The 26,412-nt window shown below is 37.7% G+C and overlaps 1 protein-coding gene across 3 annotated transcripts in view; it reads left to right on the top strand.

Moving 5' to 3' along the window:
* The window catches only part of LYRM4 (LYR motif containing 4), a 164,200-nt gene that overhangs the window by 25,201 nt on the left and 112,587 nt on the right, over positions 1 to 26,412 (top strand). For all 3 annotated transcript variants that reach the window (XM_045841684.1, XM_045841683.1, XM_045841685.1), the window contains one exon: positions 23,140 to 23,260. In XM_045841684.1, coding sequence (XP_045697640.1) covers positions 23,140 to 23,260 — 121 coding nt within the window. The remainder of the gene's footprint in view (positions 1 to 23,139; positions 23,261 to 26,412) is intronic.

The following is a 26,412-nucleotide window of genomic DNA, read 5'->3' as shown; positions in this document are numbered from 1 at the left end:
TGAGTGATGGTTATTATATATATTAGTTGTCATTTTGATTTGGTTGTTTGAGGAAGCGAGCCATGTCTACCTACGGCACCATCTTGACCAGAAGCTCCAGCCTTGGTTTTAAAGTCTGTTTTGTCATATGTAAGTATGGTTACCATGCTCTTTTTTTCTTTCTATATGCATGAAATACCTTTTTCCATCCTTTTGCTTTTCCTATGTGTGTATCTTTTGTTCTTAGGTGGGTCTCTTGGACACAGAAGGTGTATGAGTCTTGTTTTCTTATCCAGTCAGCTACCCTGTGTCTTTTGATTCAACTATTTATAATCCATTTATATTTAAAGTCATTATTGATAGATATGTATTTATTGCTGTTTTATATTTAACTGTTTTCCTCTGTTGTTTTCTGTTTCTTTTTCTTCTTAAAGTAAGCCTTTTAATATCTGTTGCAATGCTTGTTTGGTTTTCACAAACTCCTTTATGTCTTTCCTGTCTGGGAAGCTCTTTATTTCTCTTTCATCTTTAAATGATAGCCTTGCTGAGTAGAATAGCCTTGGTTGTAGGTTTTAGCTTTTCATCACCTTGGATATTTCAAACAAATCCCTTCTGGCCTGAAATGTTTCTGTTGAGAAATCAGGTGATAGTCTAATGGGAGCTCCCTTGTAGGTAACTCACTGCTTTTCTCTTGCAGCTTTTAAGAATTTTCTCCTTGTCTTTAACCTTTGCCATGTTAATTAGGATGTATCTTGGTGTGGGCCTCTTGGGGTCCATCTTATTTGGGACTCTCTGTACTTTCTGGACTTGTATGTCTTTGTCCTTCACCAGGTTAGGGAAGTTTTCAGTCATTTTTTTCTTCATATAGGTTTTCTATACCTTGCTTACCCCCTTCCTCTCTGGTATCCCCATAATGTGAATGTTATTACATGTATGTCTTCTGAAAAGTCCCTTAAACACTCCTCTTTTTTTTTAAATTCTTTTTTCTTTTTGCTGCTCCAGTTGGGTATTTTATTCTACCTTGTGTTCCAAATTGCTGATTCAGTCCACTACTTCATCCAACCTACTGTTTATTCCTCCAGTGTATTATTTATTTCAAATATTGCATTCTTTATTTCTTTTTTTTAAAGATTTTATTTATTTTCAGAGAGAGGGAAAGGAAAGGAGAAAGATAGGGAGAGAAACATCAGTGTGTGGTTGCCTCTCATGCACCCCCTACTGGGGACCTGGCCTGCAACCCAGGCATGTGCCGTGACTGGGAATCAAACTGGAGACCCTTTGCTTCGAAGGTCGGCACACAGTCCACTGAGCCACACTAGCCAGGGCTGAGTTCTTTATTTCTGACTGGTACTTCTATATGGTTTCTATGTCTTTTTTCATGCTGTTGAGTATCCTTATGATTATTAGTTTAAACTCTGTACCTGTTAAATTGCTTGCCTTCATTTTATTTAGCTCTTCTTCTGGAAAATTCTCATGTTCTTTCATTTGGGGCCTGTTTCTTGGTCTTCCCTTTTTTGGCTGCTTCTTTCTGTTGTTTTCTATGTATTAGGTAGATCTGCAATGACTCTGGTTCAAACCTATGTCAGACTACCTGTGACTGGCCCTGGGCAACCTGTTTGAAGCTACCAAGGATCCACAGCTTGTAGCTCCTTCTGCCGGGCCTGGGTGTGTGCAGAAAAAAACTACAAGCTGCATGCCAGAGCTGGCTTTCACCAACACCTGGCCAGGGTGAGAGTGAGCCAAAGTCAAAGCTTCCAGAGATTCACCATTTGCAGCCTTTCTGTTAGATTTAATCACTGAAAGTGCTTCCAGCTATAACCTTCAGCATTTGGGTTGAAGCTCCACAGCGTGGGGCTATTGCATTCCCTCAGGCTGATGCAGCATGGAAGGGAGTACTCTGCCCCAGAATGGTGGTTTCTACAGTATGGGGAATGACTGAGCACAGGGATCCTGGCAGCTAACCCTTCAGCTCTCTCCTGAGAGCTACCAACCCCAGACTTTCTTTATGTGGCTCTAATCTGTTCTGCTATCCCTCTGCAGGAGCCCAAGGTAAGTAGCTACAAACAAAATTTTGTGTGTTGGCCCAAAAGAGGTTCTCTGCATCTCTAGTCATCTCTCTCTAGCAGACAGAAAACACACTACTTTTCACAGTCAGATGTTTTTTGGGTTCCTTTCCTGGTTTGGGTGCTCTGGGCTGGGGAGCCTGGCTTAGGGTTTAGACCCCACACTTTTCAGGTCTCAGCCACTGAAATAGCTCTCCAGAACTTCAGCTGCTGCCTGTAGGAGTCCAGCCAACCCTCTTGCACCTCCACACTTCCTACCAGTCTCACTGTGGCGATGTGGTTTCTTCCGTAAGTCCTTAGTTATAAGGCTTCTCTCCATCTGGTGTTCAGTTGGTTTTTCAGGATGATTTTTTAATAATTTAGTTGTAATTTCATTTTGGTTCAGGGAGGAGGTTAACGTAGCTTCTACCTACTCCACCACCATCTCGGATTTCTCCCTACACCTGGTTTTTAGGCAAAAAGTAGCAGGGCAGAGAGCCCCTACTGCATCTACTATTTCTCAGTTGCTCTCAGTTCAAAATACCAAATGCCAAAGTAGCATATTTGGGAGTAGTATATTCTGATCCCCTTTGTTACTATGATCTGACTTTGGACTTGGCTATGGGATCTGTATGGTAGGGGACCATTAACAAAAGGGTATGGAGAATACATTGAAGATCTGTGCTATAACTAACGGGAGCTCATGTATCCAATAACAATTAATACATGTCTTAGGCTATTGCTAGAGGGTTAAAGGAGGTAAAAGTAAGAAGTTAAGTTGTGCCTCAAGTGTAGTAAGTGTGTGCATCAGTTAACTGTTGTTGTGAGAAGAGGGTTTGAGTTTGGTTACAATGCTCTGGAATTAGCCTTTAATGATGAGTAGAACTTCCTGTACGAACTGTTGCCACCAGACCCAGGACCTGCACATTCAGCCTGCAGCCTGTGAGCAATGATAGAGCTGCCTGAGTAGAAGACCAGCATTTCCCAAATGTAAAGGGTGTTATTTGGAGTGGACAGAGGTTCAGAATGAATTTAGGTGTCTAACTTTGTCTTCTCACATTTTAGGGTTTCTTCACTACCAGTATTATTTGTAATTCTTCCCAAGGGAATGCTAGTATTTTCACATTACACGTGCTGGTAAATGCTAGTCCCTGTGTCAAATTAGATTTTCGCCTGCTTTAAGCTATTGAAAGCACAGCTAAGCATTTGAAAGGTCCTCCACACATCTGCCCAATCACCCATTTTCTGCAGGCCATGTTGATCATACACATGAAACTTCCCTATTTCTACGAAACGTGTGTCTGCGAACAAATGCAGTAAGGAGAGCTTCCTGACTAAACTTCAGTGTATGCAACGTGGGCTAAGAGGATGGAGCTTCTCTTTTGTGTTAATTCATTTTGGTAAATACAATTTATCACACTTGTGTGCCTTTTAACACAAGGGAGACAACTTTAAAATTTCAGTAGATTGTTAAAGAAAATGGAATTCTTTTAACTTAGCCTGCCCTACATTAAAATGATTGTTAAATACCTACTGTGAATGTGCCAGTTGTTGATTCTGGGAAGGGCTTTTTGGATGGTGGAATTACAAACAATACTGAGGCCAAATACCTTGTTCTCTGAGCATTTATGTATATACAAAAATCCTCCTTGGATTTAGGCCAAGTAATAAAAGTTTCATGCAACTCAAAATGAAAGTGTATTGCAGATTTCTGATCCCTGAAGGTTTTTGTGCTGAAGTATGTGGTGATGAGTAAAGACCATTGTATTTTACCATGTTACACAGATATTGTCATTGTCCAAAGAGCAGCAGTTCCTGGGACCATGGACCTAAGTGGTTAGAAGAATATCAAATTTCAAAAGAAAAAAGGTAGTGAGATGTAGTGAAGAATTTAATTAGCAATTCAGTGCATTTCACTTCTGTTAAGCATACTGATTTCTTGTCAATGAAATGATACTCAATTGCCTGTCTTTCCATGTCTTCTTACCAAGGTATGCTCTCAAATGTGCCACCAAGAGAGTGGTATGGACAGCACTTTGAGAACCCTCTCTGCCTAAGAGAATTTCCAAGAGCTAGGCTGTTCAGTAAAGCAGGCAGTTTTGGCACAGGAGCTCTTTGTAGTGACCACAGACATGGAAGATTACAGGGACAGCCCGTGGCCAGTTCCTTCAGCTACAGTGTGCCTAAATGGGAGAGGTGTGGTGTGCTCACAGGTGAAGATTCCTGTTGCCAGTCCTAGGGCAGAATGAGGAATGTTAGGTTTATATTATCACTCTTTCTTTAAAAGCTGCATTTTTTATTTGCCCCTACCACATATACAGTTGTTGTTGCTTTTGACAGATAAATGCAAAGTATTGTTCTAAGATTAATTAGTATTAATGCGGCAAAGTAATATGGTAAACAGTAATGCAAATATTTGCTCAATTTTCTTGGGCTTTGAAGTCTTCAAGTTCTTTAAAATAAAATGAAACCCAAACAACCAAACATTTAAATGATTCACAGAGATGTTATGGAAATAAGTTACATAATGCATGGAAATATTTTGACCTATTTGGAAAAAAGATGCAATAACAAGTTATTTGTATTATAAATGGACAAGCAAACGAACTTTTAAGGCAATACAGCACTAAGATCAAAATAACCATCCATTTATTATAGTGCCTGGTATTGCAAGCCCCGTCCTGCTTCTGACATCCCAGGAGATGCAGAGGTTAATTGCATTTTTAAATTCATAGAATTTTAGACTTCACAAGACTTTAGAGATGCCTCTTCTCCATGAAAGGCAAAATTAAAGCTCTCCTAAGGGGTAAAGGCCTACCAGGTTTGTCAGTAAATCCAGGGATGTGATTAATGTGTTCATTTGCATAAATTTACATGTTGGGTTCAGAATCCTTTAACTCCAAGTTAGCAAAGTAAAGTTAGCTAATGGGCTCCCTTTCCCTGGATGCAATCCAGTATTCAGGGATTGAGTGAATGAGTCTCAGCCTGTCCTTTCCTGTCCTTTCAATGCCAAGATGGATACTCAAGGGAAGTACTGCATTTTACTGGTAGTATTTTTTATATACTACTTTTTCTTAGATAAGTGTCTTTAACATTTCATATAATAAGAGCTTGGTGATGATGAACTCCTTTAACTTGACCTTATCTGGGAAGCACTTTATCTGCCCTTCCATTTTAAATGATAGCTTTGCCAATAGAGTAATCTTGGATATGGGTCCTTGTCTTTCATGACTTTGAACTTCTTCCCACCCCCTTCTGGCCTGCAAGGTTTCTTTTGAAAAATCAGCTGATAGTCTTATGGGCACTCCTTTGTAGGTAACCGTCTCCTTTTCTCTTGCTGATTTTAAGATTCTCTCCTTATCTTTAATTTTGAGTAATGTGATTATGATGTGACAAGGCTTCCTTGATGTGTGTGCTTCCTTGGGTCCAACTTTTTTGGGACTCTCTGAACTTCCTGGACTTCCTAGAAATCTATTTCCTTTGGCAGATTGGAGAAGTTCTTCATTATTTTTTCAAATAAGTTTTCAATTTCTTCCTTCTCCTTTTCTCCTTCTGGCACCCCTATAATTTGGATGTTGGAATGTTTAAAGTTGTACCAGAGGTACCTAAGCCTCCCCTCATTTTTTTTGCATTCTTGTTTCTTCATTTTGTTCTGGTTGAACGTTTATTTCTTCCTTCTGCTCTAAATTGTTGATTTGAGTCCCAGTTTCCTTCCCATCACTATTGGTTCCCTGTACATTTTTCTTTATTTCACTTTTCATAGCCTTTACCTTTTCCTCTATTTTTTGACCATACTCAGCCAATTCTGTGAGCATCCTGATTACCACCAGTTTTTTAAACTGTGCATCTGATAGGTTGGCTATCTCTTCATCGCTTAGTTGTATTTTTTGTGGAACTTTGATCTGTTCTTTCATTTGGGCCTTGTGTGTGTGTGTGTGTGTGTGTGTGTGTGTGTGTGTGTGTGTGTGTCTCGGCTCCCCTGTTAAGTAGTAAGGGGCAGAGCATTAGGTATTCACCAGGGCAGGGCAACCCAGGTTACTACTGTAGCCTTTTTTATTTACTTCCTGATTTATAGTTGTTTTGTCGGTGAGTAAGATTGCTATATACCTGAAATATTTTTATGTAGATTTTTTCCTTCCGAATAACCCAGCAATACCTTCCTATTCACACATTTGAGGGAAGAGGAAGGAGAATTGATATGCATAATTTTTTATGTGAATTATCCTTAAAAATAATGTTGATCACAAGCTAGGCCATTTACCTATGTCTCCTATCCTCTTTCCTTTGTTGCTCATTTATTCTTGATGGTTATTAATGGCAGGAGGAAAAAGTAAAAGGTATTTTTTGGCTCTTTTTCAGCAGCACTAATATGAAATTTTAATGAAGAAATTTGAGTTTAATGACCAAGAGGAATTTCCATTGTTCATGCTTTATTTTCTCCCATAAATTGGAAATCCACAGTTAATTGAATATTCCACCATAGATACTCTCCATAAATTTTAAATCGTTTGAAGGTCATGTTTTATATTGACTAGTTAACACAATAATTTTAAACTAAAATTTTAAAAATTACATTCTTTTACCTAAATTTTAACCCTTGCTACATGATGAAAGCTTTGACTTGCTTTTTGTATACTAGGACAAGCTTATTTCTTATAAGTGGGAGGGGGAGGGGGGGTCAGAAAATTCCATCTCTAGACACATAGCCTTTATTATGTCACAGTGATACTTTTAATAGAAATATAACCAATCCATAAGAAAAGGCTGTGTGGATGTGAGGACAGTTAATTAGTTGAGTATGAGCTTTTTTTCCCCCTCACAAATGAGGGACGTGTTCATCTTCTAGTCTGGGAATATGTGAGGAGAGGACTGTGAATTTTAGCCATAGCCACCAACTCTCAGGCTCCAGCTTGCAGCATACTGCACTGTCTGAATACCGAAGCCTAAAACCAAATGAAAGAGAAGCCCAGACCTCACCATGGCAAGATCCCTATGCCCTACTGCAAAAGAACCAGATGGTGTTTTATACGTGGCCTTGACTTTGATAAATTGGTTTACACTTTGAAAAGTCTGACTGCAACAAAATGTCAGTGGTTATGAGGACAGATCTAAGTCATAATTAGAGCCTTAATTTTGATGAATTATAGGTTAAAGACTTTAAATGTTTTTAAGCACCAAAAAGAAATCCTGGACAGAAATGCTCCTGAACTTTTCCTGTAGGGCATAAGGGGAACATCTGCTACAGGATACTTGCATCTTTCTTTCTGTTACTTTTTTAGTTGTGTTGTGTGTGTTTTTTTCTGTACAAGGCTATTATATTTTTTTTAATCCCCTTAGAACCTTTCCAAAAAACTGTAGTTATATAAAATTGTTTTTAGGTCCTAATGTTTTGAATATACTTTTTCTTGTTTGTATATAATTTTTGTAAGTATTTAAGTAGATTAGTCCATTAATTTACCATCATTTCTTTGACTTTATTATTGGACAGTTAGACTAGGACTTGACTCCCACAAAGGGGCCTATGTAGGGATAGCCTGAGTTCTGTGAACTGAGATTTTCAGAAGTTCCTTACCATTGGGGAAGAAATTCCTAGCGCCGCCACCTTTCAGCCCTGGAAAGCTTTTTCTTTCTCTTTGCCCTTATGTTACACTCATCCATCAAAACTGCAACTGTGGATTTACTCAGACATCTCTTTTCCATAACACCACCTAATAAACACAGCTGGAGAAAAGTCACCCAGTTTGGCAAATTGGTATTACCATCCCGGATATTACCATCCTCAACTGACTCTTCTCATCACTAGGCAAGTGCTGGAGTCTGCTTATTCTCTCAGTCTCTGAAAATATTTGTTGTTTTATTTTTTTTAATTTAAGTTAGTTTATTGTTGTTCAGTTACAGTTGTCTGTATTTTCTCCCCACCCCTCCCCCCAACCATCTCACCTTTAACTGGAACATAATCAACAGAAGAAAAGGAAACAAAATATAACCAGAGTCATTGAAATACTCGTTTTAAACCCCTCTTTCCCAAACATCCAATCCTCTCACTCTTTGTTTTCCTCATAATGCACCCCAGAAGCTATAACATAAAAAAACAAACTCAATTGTCTTAGCTGATTCCACTTTCTTTTAATTTTTAATTTTTGTACATGTTTTAAATACCTTGGTTCCTATAATCTCTTGAGATGTTATTTTGCCATTCTAAAATGTTAGGAAATGTTCCTAATTAAAGTCTGCTTTTATTTCATCACTAATAAGGCTTAGTAGGTCACTAATTTTCATCTAAGTATGACTTTGACTACATTCCAAACATTTTATGTGTTATCATTTTCATTATTTTTTAAATATTTTCTTATTATGTAGTGAACTTTTTTCTTAGGCCCAATTATTATTTGAGTTTACTTTAAAAAAATAAGTTTTTTTCTTCATACATTTACTACATTGTAGTCAGTAAGTATATGCTGATGTCCTTGCTAAAGTCACTAACGACATCCTGACTGCTAAATTCAACGGTGCTCTTTTCAGCCTTTGTATCGTCCTTTCTAGGACTTGCACAGTCTTATCTGCTACTCTGCCTATAAAGTTTGCCAACTTGTCTCGTCTTTCCTGCCTCTGATCTTAAATATTGGTATTATTTTCTATGGCTCTGCCCAAGGCTAGCTTTTCTTTTCATTTTACTGCTTGCCTTGGAACAAACTCATCTATCCCCACAATTTTGCTTCACTCTTCCTTGTTAAGGATTTATAAGTTTATTACCAGCCTGCACCTTCTCACCTGAGATTCAAAACATTTCTGGTAGCCCACTGGACATACCTACTTTTGTTGTCTTATTGTTGTTTCAGAATAACCTGTCTGAAAATAAACTTTTAGAGCCTTTTTTTTTTTCAGTCTTCACCTGAGGATATGTTTATTGATTTTAGAGAGAAAGAGGAAGCGAGACATCAATTGAGAGAGAAACATCAAATGGTTGCTTCTCGTTTGATACCAACAGGGGATCAAACCTGCAACCTAGGTATGGTCTCTGACCAGGAATCTGAACTTTTGGTGTACGGGATGCTTCCACCAACTTAACCACCCAATCCAGGCTAGAACCTATTGTTTTTATCTACTAAAAAGTTCTTGAGCCTTTTCTTCATTCCCATGACACTGCTTTCATTTAATTTCCTATCATATACCTCACTGGGCTATATATATTTATCTAAGTATATATTTTTCCGTATCTTTTCTTACATATATTGAACCTTCTCTATTCATATTCTTTATTGTGGTATGTTATTGATTTTATTATATCATTAGGAATTTAAAAATTATTAAGAAATAATAATTATAATAATTTAGAAAGCATAAACTTCAGTAGTCAAAAGAATTATTAACATGGCATATTTTATTGTAGTTTTCTGTACCTATATTTTCTGTGTTTGAGATCATACTAAATATAAAGTTATATCCTTAACTTAAAAAATCTTAACATTAGTCCCTGGCTGGCATAGCTCAATGGATTGAGCGCGGGCTGCTAACCAAAGTGTAGCAGGTTCGATTCCCAGCCAGGATACATGCCTGGGTTGCAGGCCACAGCCCCCAGCAACCACACATTGATGTTTCCCTCTCTATCTCCCTCCCTTTCCTCTCTAAAAATAAATAAATAAAATTTTTAAAAAAATCTTAACATTAGAGAATAAAATTTAATTCAGACTCAGTACCTTTTACTAAAATAAATTCCAGAAAGAGCAAAGAATTAAACATAAAAAGATAAACCATAAAAGTTTTCAAGAATACATAGGTGAGTGTTTTTGTGATCTCACAGTACAGAAATCTTTTGTACATATGATGTATAACCCAGAAGCCATAACATAAAAATTGATACATGTGACTACATAAAAACTGAACATTTCTTCATGACAAAAATACTCAGACACCATAAACAATGTCAAATGACAAACTAGAGAGAATATTGCAACTCTTCACAAAGGGCTTGCTTCTTAAACACCTTCTTATTACTTAGGTCTTACAGAGAAGTCAAAAGGGCAAATTACTGAATTATGTATGAAAAGGTAAAGGATACAAACAGAAATACATGTGTCTTTAAATTTGTGAAAAGGTGATGAGTAGCAAAGATCAGAAAGTTTGACAGCACATTGTGTTGGCAAAGGTGTTGGGAAACAGGCACGCTTACAGATTGCCGGTAGAAGCATAGGTTGGTCCCTCTACAGAGAATTTTGGCAATATTTTATTAAACCTACAAATATACATATCCTTTTCTACCAACTTCATTTCTAGGAATTGATCCTACAGACACAATACTAAAGTAAATAAAGATATTGATTACCACATTGCTTGCAACAGTAAGATTGGAAACAACCCAAACATTAATAAAGGACTGGCTAAAATAATTTATAATTCTCCCATACAGTGGAATACCATACAACCATTTTGAGTCAGTTTCATTTGTATTGATATGAAATGATCACTAAGATGCATTTTAATTGAAAAATTAAATGTGCACAGTATGTTTAGAATGCTACCACTTGTGAAGTTAAGATGTATACAAAGAACATGTACATATGTACACAAAGAGCTCCTGTAATATGAATCTAATATCTTCATAAGAAACTGCCAGTGATCGTGTATCTAGAGAGAAGAACTAAAGAACAGGAATGGATTGTGTGAGGGACAGGAAGAGAGGGAGACTGCTATTTCTCCTTACACCTCTATATCTTTGGCTTTTGAACCTGTGACTTTAATTTTTTTAAACATCTATTTAAAAAACTACACAATGTCATAATTTATGTAGCTACCTCTCTATTGTTGAACATTTAGGTTGTTTCTATTTTTAATGCTTATGAATAATTCTAAAATAACTAACTTCTGTATATATCCTTGTACATATTTGGGATTATTTCTATAGGATCACCAAAAGTAGAATTGCTAGATAAAAAATTTTATGCTATTTTCCCAAAATAAGTACCAGTTCATACTCCCACCAACAGGATGTACATGCCCTTTGCTTTTTAAAAAGAATTCTGCTAATTTCATGGACAGAAAATTTTACCTTGTTTGAAAGTACATTTTCTTTGATTATGACTAAGGCTGAACATTTCATATATTGAGATTAGTGAATTTCAACCTTTTTCATCTCATGACACACATAAACCAATTACTAAAATTCTGTGGCACACCAAAAAATACACCTTTTGCCAATCTGACAGCCATTGTTGTGTTGGTTGTTGTCTTTTTTTTTTTTTTTGGACAGTCTAAGGGGAAAGAGATCATTGCCTCTGGTTAAATAGTCAGGTGTTGATTGTTTTAAAAATTCTTGCAGCATATCAGTTCAAAATTGCTAATCTAGCTCCATCTACTTCATTCTCTTTTAATTGAAAAGAGTAGTCCCTCTTTATGCTCACTTACAAGGTATTGTTTCATGCCTCTTACCCATTTGTTGTTTCTGGTTCTAGTGTCTTTCTACTAGATTTATATATGCTAAGGATATTAGTCTTTTGCCATATTTGCTTCTAACTGGGTTAGGTCTTTTGGGTAAGAATTAGCCAAAAGAATCAAGCTGGAGAATACTCCATATATGGAGATGGAGGCCTAATGGACAGAGAGCAAACGAAGTCTTCTCAAATGGCTGGAGTGGGTGATTTGTGTGCGAGTGGTGCCTGATGGAGTGGGATTGATAAATAGGAGTATACTGTTCGTGCGAATGTATTTGACCCTTATCCTGAGAATACTGGAAAACCATTAAGAAATTTTAAACATCTGCCCCAAAGCAGTTTTGGTCTCCCGGGTGGGTTTTCTGAAAGTAACTTCACCTCCTCACTACACAGCCCTTCTCACTGGTCACTGTCCTCTTTTTTAAAACAAGCTCAATTGTTTCACTTGCTCTTACTGCTTATGTTGATAGCTCTTTTCCTCATAAAGAGTTCAGCCACTTAAGACATTCGTGGCTCTTTAACTATTTGTAGAAACACTTGAAGCAGTTTTGAGAGATAAGGTAATTTTTTAAAGCTTTGTGATACCAGAGACAGTTTTTTAAATATTTTTAAATGTATAACAAGTTGGCTTATTCCAAGTATTTATCAAAGATTGAATAGAGTGTATCGACCTCTGGAGAAAGCATAGCCTAGAGTTGAAAATCAAAGACTCTGTGGTCAGCTGGGTTCAGAACCTAGCTCTACCATTGAACATGTGATCTTGGCCTAAATATTTTAAATATCTCTGGCTGATAGTTTGTGAGGATTAAATGAAATAAGGTATATCCAGTACTTCACACAACACCCTTTACTTGCTACCTGTGCTGTAAGTCATAGATATTGTTATCACTTTGACTCTCAAAATAACACTACAAATGATTCAATTTTGAAAACAGAAATCTGAGGATATACTTACTCATATTTCATTCAGTATTATCTGGTTAAAGTTCTTTCTTTGTCCTTTCTTAAAGTACTTTTTCTCTGACCCTGGAGTTCAGGGTTTTATAAGTAAACATATTGGGATCATCCTCTGGTTGTTAAATCTCAGTGAGCCTTCTCAATTTTTTTATAATCACTTCTGGGACATTTTCTTCCATTATAATTTTAATTACCTACTCAGTTCAGTTTGTTCACATTTATTATTTATAGGCTATATATCTGTGCTTGTTCTGAAGGTTAGTTAATTTTTTAACCTATTACTCATGAATTCATTTAATTTTTTTGTTTTAGATTTGATTTTCTACCTTGCACTCTATTCTGATTTCTATAAAACAGTGTTAATTTTTACTTCCTTCAGCTATGTGCATAATTATTCTCTAGGATTGCAGTGTTTGTTTTGTGGGGATTTTTTCCTCCTCTTTTGTTTTTCTTAAATGGGCAAATATAACTCCTGTACTGTTTAATTCACTTTAAAAGTCAACCTATTGAATAATAATTCACATAAAATAAATGCATCCATTTTAGGCGTACCGTTTAATGTTTTGACAGATATATAGGCCTGTGAAACCACCACGCCAGTCAAGATAAGAGCTGTTACATTATCCCCATTGCATTAACTGTTACTTAGCCCCTTTGTGTCCACTTTGAATGGCTTCTGTTTCCTCTTACATCTCTTCATACACAGACTTCATCCCCACTGAGGTCTGCAGTCAATAACCTTGTTGATCTCCACTATATCCCCAGCACCTCACATAGTGCTTACATAATAGGCATTAAAAACCTATTTCTTCAATAACGTCTCATGGCAAATTTTTTAATTGTTACCTTTCAGAGGTTATTTCGGTCTGTGCTACAAAACCTTTTTATTTTTTTTTTCAGTTTCTTATTCTTTGTTATATTTTTCTTATTGATTATTGGTATTTGTCTTGAATGTCTTTTTTATATTGCCTGTGATATTTTGATAAGTTCATTTGTTCAGTAAATATTTTTTGAGCACCATCTCTGAACCAGGCACCTTAGATGCAGTGGTAAACAAGAAAGATAAAATGTTCCTACTGTATGGAGCTTACATCCCAGCAAAAACTCTCATAACAAGGAAGATTTTCTCTCTCTTCCTCACTGTTATCTACCCGAAGTACTTCTGATCTTCAAATCATTCTTGAGCTTTCTCTCTGTTGGTGTTACTATCCATTTTATTATATACCACACACATATACATACATACCATAATCCCAAGGGTGTGGCGTGAGAAATAAGAGCCTGAACCAAGATACAGACTGATGATTTGGGGAAGTGGAAGGTGACTCAGGGATGTAGAAGGCTGAATCAGTAAGATTGTGTGATTGAATCAATATAAGAAATTAAGGGAAAAGAAGGAATTTAGGATGAATCCCCAAATGTCTAACTTGGACAGTTGGTTGTATGAAGACACTCCTACCTAGTAGGAAGGGAATATTGGCCACTGTGGGCAAGAGGAAAGGAAAATGGTGACTTCCATTTTGCAAGTGTTCAGTGGGAGAAGCTGTAGTGGATATAGTGGGTACCTTTTGTTGGCAAGTCCAAAAGGCAGCTGAATCATATGTATGTAGAACTCAGAAAGGAGGTGTGGGGGCGAGAAAGATTTGTTATCCAGTGGCATGTAGTACATGATAGTTGGGTGCAAATGCAATTACTGGAGGAGATTTTATTAAAAAGAAAAGAGATATATTACAGAGCCCTAGAGAATACAATGTATAATGCAGCATTATAATGTACAATGCAGCAGAATAAGATTAGCCCACAAAGAAAACTAAGAAGAAACAGTAGACCGAAAGAACAAGAAGAGAAACCGACCAGCTATGGAACTCTCCATTCAGTGAAGCAAATATATTTATAGATATTTAGGTAAAAGACTGCAAACAATGTCATCTAACTCATAATAAAAATTATTGACTTTAAGAGGTACTATTTTTACTTAAAATTACGACAACTTAAGTTGCCTAAAATTGGTGGCTTATGTATATACTGAGTGTTGTCTGCCTATTAAGGCTTGATTACTTTTTGACATTTGACCTCAAAAAGTGAGCAGACAGCAGCGTCATGGAGACATATAACATGCCTGCATTAGGTAGCATGGCCCCAAAGATGTATAAGAGTGAACAGAAGATCCAAAAGCAGCAGCAGATTCCAGAAACACACTGATACTGTCATCTTAGCACTGTGGAATCTAGAGGCATGGCAGAATTAAGCAGCTTCCTCTTCGTGACTATAAAAGAAGCATTGTCTTCAGGGGCAAGGCATGAGTGAGTAATAGAGAGTACATGGAGGGTATTTCCTTTCAAGCAATTGAAGGAGTTTGCCCCAAAGAGACTAACAGAAAGAGTTGAGTTGTTACTGAGATACTTGACTTGGGGTTGGGGAAAGGAGGAAAAAGCACAGATGTTTCTACAGGATGGATAAGCAAAGAAAGCAACATTGGGGTGGTTGTGAAGGATGATGGAAATGAGGGGTAATACATCAACTGGTCTTCCAAGTGCACCTTTTGAATGTGGAAGCTAATGTGAGCTTCCACATGCCGAGGAGGCTGTGATTATTATCGCCTGTGTTTGGCCGACAGTGGTTCTGGGAGAAAGGGAAGTAGAACCTCATACTACAGAGCTTTCATTACACCTGCTGTACTGCTTTGCAGCTGGAAAATTGGAATGATGAATCTCATAAAGTTTGATCCTTGCTGTGGTAAAAGGACAGCAAGTAGAAAGATCAGTGGACACTTGGAGGCACACAGATGGACAAAGGCTGGGGTGGTGATGAAAAGCCAAATGGGAATCAACTGCACAAAGAAGTGCTAAGAAACTGAAAGACTCAGGAGGAGAGGGAGAGCATTGATTTGTGTGAGAAGCATAGCCTTACTTTACTGGTCTGTGGATGCCATCTGCTTGCTCATAGTTGGTACCTGTTGCTTTATGTGTTCATTTTTCATGTCTTGTTTCAAAGAGCATTTGACTCATAGTAAGATCATCCTAATGCAAGGCACTGTGTAGCAGCTGACAGACATTTTCATTGCAGCATCTGCACATTTCTCTTTGAAATGTTCTTGCTCAGTGATATACTCTAGAGGCTGATAGACAAAATGGTTTACTTCAGTAACAGTGAAAAAATTGCAAATGATAAAAATCAGGGTAGGAGCAAGATGGAAATAATAATTGGCGGTTGTCCCTTTCCTACAAAATTTGAAAATTCAGCTAGATTTATGACTACCTACACAAAATGATCATTTGAAATAAGAATTCATACAACTGAAAAATTGTTCATGAAATAGTAGTTTTATCATTCTGAACCAATGCAATGCCTACTCTTTAGTAGACATTGCATGGGAAAAGGAAACTCCTTAGGTTTTAGATCTGGAGAAGGAAGAAGAGCAAGAAAGAAAGGAGGCAAGCAACTATTATATCATTCATGTCAAACCCGCATCCAAAATTTGAACAGCTTTTGATTGCTGTAGACACATTTAATTTGGAGATCTAGATTTATTCCTTTAGGTATGAACTTTGGAGATTTGGGGAGACAACAAGAATACACAGCAAAATATTTATATAAAATGCTGGACCTTGAGCTCAATTGATAATAAATTGTTGAGGGTTGTCAGCTATTTTTTTATATCTCGCTATAGTTTAAATTTGTGTTTTTCTTTTGAATGAGGCTAAATATATTTTCATGTTTATAAGCTATTTGATTAAACTAACAATTCTCAGAAAATTATATATAGCCTTTGCTCACTCTTCTATTGGGTTATTGATAGTTTTCTTATAATTTCTTTGAGCTCTTTACTGTTTTTACTTTATTTTATTTTTTGGTAATTGACCCTTTTTTTACCATCTCACATTATACTTAGCTGTATTGTGCAATATGGATCATCAGAGGTTTTGCACTGAACCCAAATGATATTAAGTGTTAAGAGAATTAACATTTGTGAAATGATTTTCTTCTTTTTTAAGATTTTATTTATTTAATTTTAGAGAGGGAAGGGAGGGAGAAAAAGAGGGAGACAAACATAAATGTGTGGTTGCCTCTCGCACGCCCTCTACTAGGGACCTGGCCCGCAGCCCAGGCATGTGCCCAGACTGAGAATCAACCAGCGACCTTTTGGTTCACAGGCCAGAACTCAATCCACTGAGCCATACAACCAGGGCTGTGATATGATTTTCAAAAATATGTATTTTCCTACTTACTGGGTTTACTGTGTATAATGTGGGTATGTTATTGTTTTTGTTTTCAATTACAGTTGTCATTCAATATTATATTACTTTCAGGTATATGGTATAGTGGTTAGACATTATATAACTTACAAAGTGATCCCCTCTATTAGTTTGTTAACCACCTGGCACCATACATAGTTATTACAGTATTATTGACTATATTCCCTATGCTGTACTTTATATCCCCATGACTATTTTGTAACTGCCAGTTTTTACTTACTAATCCCTTCCCTTTTTTCATCCAGCCCTCGAAACACCCTCCCATCTGTCTACCATCAATCTATTCTGTGTAGGAGTTTATGTTTTGAGTGTTCATTTATTTTGTCTTTTAAATTCCACATATAAGTGAAATCATATGGCATTTGTCTTTCTGTCTGACTTATTTCACTTAGCATAATACCCTCTAGGTCCATCTATGTTGTTGCAAATGGTAAGATTTTATTCTTTTTTATGGTTGAGTAAATATTCCATTGAATATATGTGCCATGTCTTCTTTATCTGATCATCAATTGTTGGACACTTAGGTTGCTTCTATACCTTGGATATTATGTATGAAATGTCCTTTTTTGTCTCTATGATATAGCCTTCATTTTAAAGTCTGTTTTGTCTGATGTAAGTATTGCTACCCAACATTTTTTGTTGCCATTTGCATAAAGTAATCCTTTTTTATTCTTTTACTTTTAGTCTGCACACATCTTTCCTCTGAAGTAGGTCTCTCATAGCCATCTTTTTTCCCCCCTAGATTCAGCCACCCTATGTCTTTTGATTGGTGCATTTAATCCATTTACATTTAAAGTAATTATCCATAATTACGTAGTTATTGCCATTTTGTTATTCATATTTTTATTTGTTTTCTTTTTCTTAAAGAGGTCCCTTTAACATTTCTTTTTTTTTTCAGGTTTTATTTATTTATTTTTAGAGAGGGAAGAGAAGGAGAGAGAGAGAGACAGACAGACAGACAGACAGACAGAGACAGAGACAGAGACATCAATGTGCGGTTGCTGCGGGTCATGGCCTGCAACCTAGGCATGTGCCCTGACTGGGAACCTGTGATGCCCGGTTTGCAGCCTGCACTCAATCCACTGAGCTACGCCAGCCAGGGCCAACATTTCTTATAATACTGATTTGGTGCTGATGAACTCTTTCTTAAGCTATTTTCTAATTCCCTTAAGCTTTGGAAGAACTTAGGTCTTTATATTGTAAGCCATACTCCCTTTTATCTAGCTACTCTTGGCTAGTCACTAGCTTTTAGAGAAATCCACTTAATAATGATTACTATTGCCAATTTAATTATTCCAAACAGCCCATGCAGCATCCTGAATAAAGAATCAAACCAATGGATGATTCTCTGAGGTTAATTTCTATTATAAATTCAATCTTCATATTAAATAAAATATTCAATTTAAATTATGTTGTCCCCACTCTGTTCCCATCACCCCCAAAAAAGAAACTGTTTTGGAGGACTATGTGGGTATGAGGAAGACTGATTTTGTGTCTTATAAATAATCATTATGCTGTGCAAGAAAGTAAGCCAGAAATTGCTTTTAGCTTGCTGTCTAAAATCTTTTTAGATTAGTAACTGTATGTGAAGAAAATTATGTGTAATATAAGTCTGTTAGTAAAGTTCTCCCATATGCCTTCATGAGTGAATGAGTCCCAGTTATAAAGTGTCTGCTAGTACAAGGATTCCATTTCCAGTTATTGTTGCCCTGAGAGAAGCTTATCTACAACTACTCCAGTTGGTTCATGTGGGATTAAGATAAAAGTCTTGGGTAGTGGTTTACTTCCTAAAAATGCAAGTTCCTAAACTGACTTCTACTTTATGGTTGTTAAAGTTACAAGATACCTTTTTAATCTTGCTTTTAAATGCAAATGGACCTGATATTTAAATGTTTCATTTAAAGTTTATTTTTACTTTAGAAATGTTTATCTAAAACAAATAAGCCCTTACACATAACAGGTTTGCTGAGAAAAAGAACTGTCGCCCAATTGAAAGAACAGATCAAAGCTCGAGAAAAAATACAACTAAGCGATGAAGAGATAGCCAACCTATCAGATGCAAAGTTCAAAACATTGGTAATCAAAATGCTCACAGAATTGGTTGAGTATGGTTACAAAATAGAGGAAAAAGTGAAGGCTATGAAAAGTGAAATAAAAATATACAGGCACTTCTGGCCAAGATGGAGGTGTACGTAGACACACTGTACCTTCTCATACAACCTAAAGAAGGACAACAACAATTTAGAAAGAAAAAACAACCAGTAAACAGAAAATTGAACTGTATCGAAGTCCAGCAACCAAGGAGTTAAAGTAGATACATTCATCCAGACCAGTAGGAGGGGCAGAGTACAGCGGTCAGGTGGAGAGGGGTCACACCAAAGTTGTGGCTGGTGGACCCCGGGAGCACAAGGCGGCAGCAGGCAGACCCAGCAAAGTATTGGATTATGGAGGGGCTCAGTGCACAAGGTGGCTGGTGGATGGGGTGGTCCCACATTCACACACAGATAAACCAGGTGAAACTGGGGAGCTAGACTGACCACACAACCCAGGGTCCCAGCACAAGGAAATAAAGCCTCAAAACATCAATGGAAAACACCTGTAGGGGTTGAGGTGCCAGGAAAAACACCCAGCCTCACAGGAGAGTTCAGTGGAGGAGACCCACAGGGTCCTAGAACATACACAAACCCACCAAATGGGAATCAACACCAGAAGGGCCCAATTTGCTTGGAGGAAGTAGGGGAAGTGACTGAATCTGGCAGAGAGCAGAGCAAGCGTCATTGTTCCCTCTCAGACCCCTGCCCCACATACAGCGTCACAGCCCAACCACTGGGTTGCCCTGCCCTGGTGAACACCTGAGGCTCCACCTCTCACTATGTAACAGGTGCATCAAGACAAAAAAAAGGCCCAAGTGAAAGAACAGATCAAAGCTCCAGAAAAAATGCAACTAGACAATGAAGAAATAGCCAGCCTATCAGATGCACAGTTCAAAACACTGGTAATCAGGATGCTCACAGAATTGGTTGAATTTGGTCACAAATTAGATGAAAAAAAAATGAAGGCTATGCTAATTGAAATAAAGGAAAATGTACAGGGAACCAATAGTGATGGGAAGGGAACTGGGACTCAGATCAATGGAGTGGACCAGAAGGAAGAAAGAAATATTCAATCAGAAAAGAGTGAAGAAACAAGAATTCAAAAAAATGAGAAGAGGCTTAGGAACCTCCAGGACATCTTTAAATGTTCCAACATCCGAATTATAGGGGTACCAGAAGAAGAGGAAGAGCAACAAGTGGAAAAGTTATTTGAACAAATAATAAAGGAGAACTTCCCCAATCTGGCCAAGGAAATAGACTTCCAGGAAGTCCAGGAAGCTCAGAGAATCCCAAAGAAGTTGGACCCAAGGAGGAACACACCAAGGCACATCATAACTACATTACCCAAGATTAAAATGAAGGAGAGAATCCTAGAAGCAGCAAGACAAAAGGAGAGAGTTACCTACAAAAGAGTGCCCATAAGACTGTCAGCTGATTTTTCAAAAGAGACTTTACAGGCAAGAAGGGGCTGGAAAGAAGTATTCCAAGTCATGGAAGGCAAAGACCTACATCCGAGATTACTCTATCCAGCAAAGCTTTCATTTAGAATGGAAGGGCAGATAAAGTGCTTCCCAGATAAGGTCAAGTTAAAGGAGTTCATCATCACCGAGCCCCTATTATATGAAATGTTAAAGAGACTTATCTAGGAAAAAGAAGATAAAAAACATGTATAGTAAAATGACAGCAAACTCACAATTATTAACAACCACGCCTAAACAAAAACAAACTAAGCAAACAACTAGAACAGGAACAAAATCACAGAAATGGAGATCACATGGAGGCTTATCAACAGGGGAAAGGGAGGAGGAGAGAGGGGGAAAAGATACAGAGAATAAGTAGCATATAAGGTAGGTAGAAAATAGACAGGGGGAAGGTAAGAATAGTATGGGAAATGTAGAAGTCAAAGAACTTATAAGTGTGACCCATGGACATGAACCAAAGGGGGGAATGTGGGTGAGAGGGGGTGTACAGGGTGGAGGAGAGTGAAGGGGGGAAATAGGACAACTGTAATAGCATAATCAATAAAATATATTTAAAATGTATATATACAGGGAATCAACAGTGACAGAAAGGAAAATGGGAATCAAATCGACAATTTAGAGCAGAAGGAAGTAATAAACATTCAATCAGAACAGAATGAAAAAGCAAAAATTCAAAAAGAAAACAGGCTTAGGAACCTCCAGGACAATTTAAACATTTCAACATCTGAATCATAGGGGTGCCAGGAGAAGAGGAAAAACAAGAAATTGAAAACTTATTTGAACAAAAATGGAAGGAGAACTTCCCTAATCTGGCAAAGGAAACAGACTTCCAGGAAGTCCAGGAATCTCAGAGAGTCCCAAAGAAGTTGGACCCAAGGAGGAACACACCAACCACATCATAATTACATTACCCAAGATTAAAGATGAGGAGAGAATCTTAAAAGCAGCAAGAGAAAAAGAGACAGTTCCCTACAAAGGAGATCCCATAAGACTATCAGCTGATTTCTCCAAAGAAACCTTGCATGCAAGAAGGGACTGGAAAGAAGTATTCCAAGTCATGAAAGGCAAGGGCCTAGATACATGTAGAGTACTCTATCCAGCAAAGCTATCATTTAGAATGGAAGTTAGATAAAGTGCTTCCCATATAAAGTGAAGTTAAAGGAGTTCATCATCACCAAGCCCTTTCATATGAAATGTTAAAGGGACTTATCTATGAAAAGATCAAAACTATGAACAGTAAAATGACAACAGACTCACAATTATCAACAACTGAACCAGAAAACAAAAACAAAAAAGTAAAAACTAAGCAAATAGCTAGAAAAAGAGCAGAATCACAAATGGAGATCACAAGGAGGGATATTAGCCAGGATGAAAGGTGTGAGAATGAGGTCAAGGTGCAGGAAATAAGAAGCTTAAATGGTAGGTACAAAATAGACTGGGGGAAGTTAAGAATAGTATGGTAAATGGAGAAGCCAACGAACTTACATGTCTGACCCGTGAACATGAACTAAGAGGGGGCAGAATGCTGGTGGGAGGAGGGGTGCAGGGCAGAGGGGAATAAAGGAGATAAAAAATGGGACAACTTTAATATCATAATCAAAAAATATACTTTAAAATTGAATAAGGTTCCCTAGTAAGTTTTATCCTCCTCCCAATATCCACCCACCCCAGCTCCCTGGGAAATGATATACTTCTTCTCCTATTTCTTTGTCTCTATTTCTATTCTTCTGTTTCTAAACATTGCTAATAGTTTCACATAGATTATATAGCAGGTGTTCAAAGTTAAGAGCCAGGCAATCTGAGATGATGCAAAGACTAGCGGAAATTGTCTAATATGTTTGACTTGTGCTGCTTCTCCTTAGTGCCTTGTCTTTCGTATGGTGCAGACAGGTGGGCCTGGGGGTCAAGACCATGACTCTCAGAGTGTGGGAGTTTATCAGGTTAAGGACTCTTGACTCTTCTGTTATGGCTAATTATCCAGATCAACTACCCTCTAGGAATGCAGTGTGGTTTGAAAGTGATGTGAGGAGAGGAAAATACTAACTGCAGTAGGGAATAGCAAGAAGAAGTGGAATAGTTTTCATTTATTGAGTCTTCTTTTTGTACCAGATTCTGTGCCAGATTCCAGACATTCATTGTAAAGCTTAACCCTCCCAGCATTCCTGGGAGGTAGACAGGATTGTGCCTATCTGACAGACAGAAAACCTGGGTTAAGAAGCTTGCCCAAGTTCACACAAGCAGTAGAAGCTAGAGCAAGAATTCAAATCCGAGCCTGTCTGATTTGAAAGCATTGTACTTGAACCTCTATTCTTGTACTGCATATAATTTATATGGGGGAGGAGGTGCTAGGCATGTGCATGTATGTGCTCATGTGTGTACTTTTAAGCATTTTGGTGTAATCTCCACTCTGGACTGAGGTAGGATCCTGATGTGGATCCTAACATTAAGTTACACAAGAGGAAGAAATAACCAAAATATGGGACAAGATTGAAGGGTTGCCCCAAGTCCAGCTTAGATAAGTGTCTTCATGCATGTGTATGTGGTGCATCATTTCCTCTCAGTTCTTGCTTTGTCTCTGTACATTAAAGGTTCAATTAGCCATGTAAATGGAAGGAAACCAGATGTGAATAACTCTATAAAGAACAGCAATCTAAGGAGCATTTCAGTAACAGTTTGCCATTTATATGTGACTCATTTGAGGTAGATTTATGTCCCTAAATATGTTTGCTTAGTCATCCCAGAATTGTAATAGATGGGCCTGTCCCAAGAGCAAATATCGAAGTGATTATCCACAGGAGAATATCAGACAATGACTCCTAAGGAAAAACTTTTAAATTCATTTAAAAGCATAGCTTCAGAGATGCTGACACCTTTTCTCTTTTTCCCCCCCTGAATTTGTTTAGAACTTATGCTATCAGAAGGATAAGAGATGCCTTCAGAGAAAATAAGAATGTAAAAGATCCTGTAGAAATTCAGACTCTAGTGAATAAAGCCAAAAGAGACCTGGGAATGATTCGTCGACAGGTAAGACAGTTCAGTGATGTACTGTTTCTCATTAAGAGCTTAAAGTTTTGACATATCCCCTTGATTAGACATCACTGCTTTTGGTGTTTATTATTTACACAGAATCATAAAACTCTCTTCCTTGTACTCATATAGACATAGAAAGATGACCTATTATATTTTTGAATTCAAGGAGAACATAAAGGAAAGTATCAGCTGTTCAGAATTTCCAGGGAATACATTCTTTTGGAAGCTGAATTCTTATATGTAACTAAAAATTGATGCTTTAAATATGGGAAACTTCAAAAAAGGTTGTCCTTTTTTAACATATATTACACATTTATATATGGACGTGTGTCAAAGAGTATAAATGTATTCTACTTTTCTTAATATTGTAATATCATAGTTCAAGATAAGATTGCCTATTTCTTGAAGACATGGTTGTTGGTGATGAACCTAATTTTGTTGCCACATGGAAGGTATATCTGCAGGTCCAAGTGGTGTAAACTGCTTCTTTGGGATGGACTCCACAAAGGAGTCCTGGAAGGTGTTTCTGTTTTCATCTTGTAGAAGGGCCAGGGCTCACCTTGATTTGTGTGTGCCTTTCTATTGCTTTTGAGGTAGAGCAAAGCATCTGCCACAGCACCGTCTCTGGGTCGTGTGACATGTTCATCTTTGTGCAAAATTCATTGGAAAGCTAAAGGCTAAAGTCGCTTGCTATTAATTGATTTTTTCACTCTCTAACAAAATTATGCTCTTCATTATTTTTCTTGGATTTAGCAACATTCACACCATAAGCTTCATTTCTGCTTCTATTCATTTTCCTCTCTTGTAAATTTGTTTGTAAAATGTGGAAGGGAAGCCCCTTACCATTTTTCTAATTTCTGCTTGTATTTTGGAAAGAACTTATTTGACATCATCAAAAGGTACCAGCTTGATTGACATTATATTGTATCATAATATATTAACATATAATCTTCATGCTTGACGCTAAACAGAATTCAAAAAAAAGAAGCAGTATTTAAAACTGTAGTTTTCATTTTATGTTAAAATTAAAGGTTTTATTTTATTGCTTATGTAATAAAACAATCCCTTCTCCTTGAGTTCTGTAGTTATCTAGCAATAGAATAACTTTGCCACATTCAGACAAGCCTAGGAAATGATGTTTAACTGCGGGAATGAAAAGATAATAGGGTAGCCATGAAAAGAAATTGATCTGCACATTTGCATATACTTTGATGGTGGCAGATAAATAAGAGTTGCATTTTGAAAATTCTAGAATGATGACATTTTCCAGGCATTAGTGGTTGAATTTTATGGGATCCTTTAGCACTGGAACTTGGAAAAACGGCCAGCCTAACTCCTTATTTTTCGTAAACTCAGAAAGATTTAATTCTTTGGCACTTTCCCTTGTAAAAGTTGGCAAGCATCTCCAAAACAGGCTTGGTTTTATCTGTTAGTATAAAGTTACTCAGCGTAGAAAAGGCTTAGAAAAGGCACCTGTAAGTAATCTGTTCCACCATTTCGGCTGTATCTTCATTTGAAGTGCTAAAACTACCCTCTCAAAAAAAAAAATGACTAGACTGGCTGTCATCAAACATCCCCAATGAATGCACTAAAAGCAAACTCAAAACACTGGAGCCTCTGTGCCCTCACCAGCACAGCCCAACAAATGCCCAGGGCTTCCATGTTAACTAGCTGAGCAGCTGGGGATTGATTATGAGACCTTGAAGACCCTGCCCAGAGAGTCCCTGACATTTTCATTCCAGAGAACTAGTTAGCCAGTTGTATGTCAACACCCAGGAGATTTGCGTTCACTTCCCTTTCACATCAAGACTGTTCCAGAGCTCAAGAATAAGATTTACCATAGTTAGCTTCTGAGATGTAGACTTCCAGAGCCACCTTACTCTAAGCTAGAATAAGTTGCCCTTGGTGAAAACGCCTTAAATAAAGTAGCATCGGTATTTTCTTCTCACTGACCACTCTGATAGCCTTCTAACTTGCCTCCCAGATTGCATCCTCCCCAAATGTACTGTTCTTCACACACTGCCAGAGTGATCTTCTTTATGAAGAAAACCAGAGCAGGTTACACCAATGGTCAAAACCCTACAAAGGCTTTGTAGCACCCTGACAATAAAATCTGAGGTCTTTTTAATGTCCTCAAAGGCCTCCATCGCTCTTGTCTCCCTCATGCTATGTCAGTACCTTCTTCATGTCCCTAGTACATCTGTAGCTTATTTCCATCTCAGAGTCTTTGTACTTTCTGCCTGGAATAACCTCCTCAGACCTTCCAGTTGTCCGATTCCCCTTCTTACTCAGACTTTTACTCAGACTTCACCTATCACAGAGGGCTTCCCTGACCACACTATCTAAAATAGCCTGCCTTCCTCTGTCACTCTGTCCCCTTACTCTGCTTTAGTTTTCATTACAGCACTTATCAAACAGAAAATAACATTACTTTTCCCTTGTCTGTGTTCTCCTTTTCTGTGAGGACAGGGATCTTACCTGTGATGGTCACTGCTATCTGATATGCAAGAGCATGGGCTCTGGAGCCAGTCTGCCTGTGTTCAAATCCTGACTCCACCTACTATGACCTTGAACCAGATACCTAGCCTCTCAGTGCCTCATATGAAGTGCAGATGATGGCAGGCCCAACTTCATGGGTTATAATGAGGATCAAATAAGCTAACATATGTAAAACCCTTAAAAGGATGCTGACACATATTAAATACTTGCTATTGTTATCCAGAGTATATAGAACAGCACCACAGAATTGGTTCTTAATAATTATTTGTGGATTTAATGATTATATGAAGAGTTTGGCCCCCCGATCACAGCTCACAGTCAAAAGGTCTATGCCAGCAAAATCATGATATCTTGCTGGGTGCCCAAAACCTCTCTTTAGAAAAAAATGAGCTTTGAAAGTGGAAATCCAATGAGGTTCTTGAGACATTACCCTCATGAGTTGTGCTGTCATATCAAGTCCCTCCTTCACTTTAGTACTTGGACCCAGAGACCATCCACCAGGATGCACATCCATCTCAGCATCACTTGCCCACAGAGGAGAAAGCTGACAGCCTCCTTTTCAGCTGCCAGATAGGCACATCCATAAGGCAGCACTCAAACTGAAATCCTCCATCGGACTTTGTCCTCTCTCAATGCTGTCTCTACTC

The sequence above is a fragment of the Phyllostomus hastatus genome, unplaced genomic scaffold, assembly GCF_019186645.2.
Source record: "Phyllostomus hastatus isolate PE091 unplaced genomic scaffold, TTU_PhHast_1.1 phas_contig_37, whole genome shotgun sequence".
In the NCBI taxonomy this organism is placed as follows: Eukaryota; Metazoa; Chordata; class Mammalia; order Chiroptera; family Phyllostomidae; genus Phyllostomus; species Phyllostomus hastatus.
This window is presented reverse-complemented; position numbering and strand designations above follow the sequence as displayed.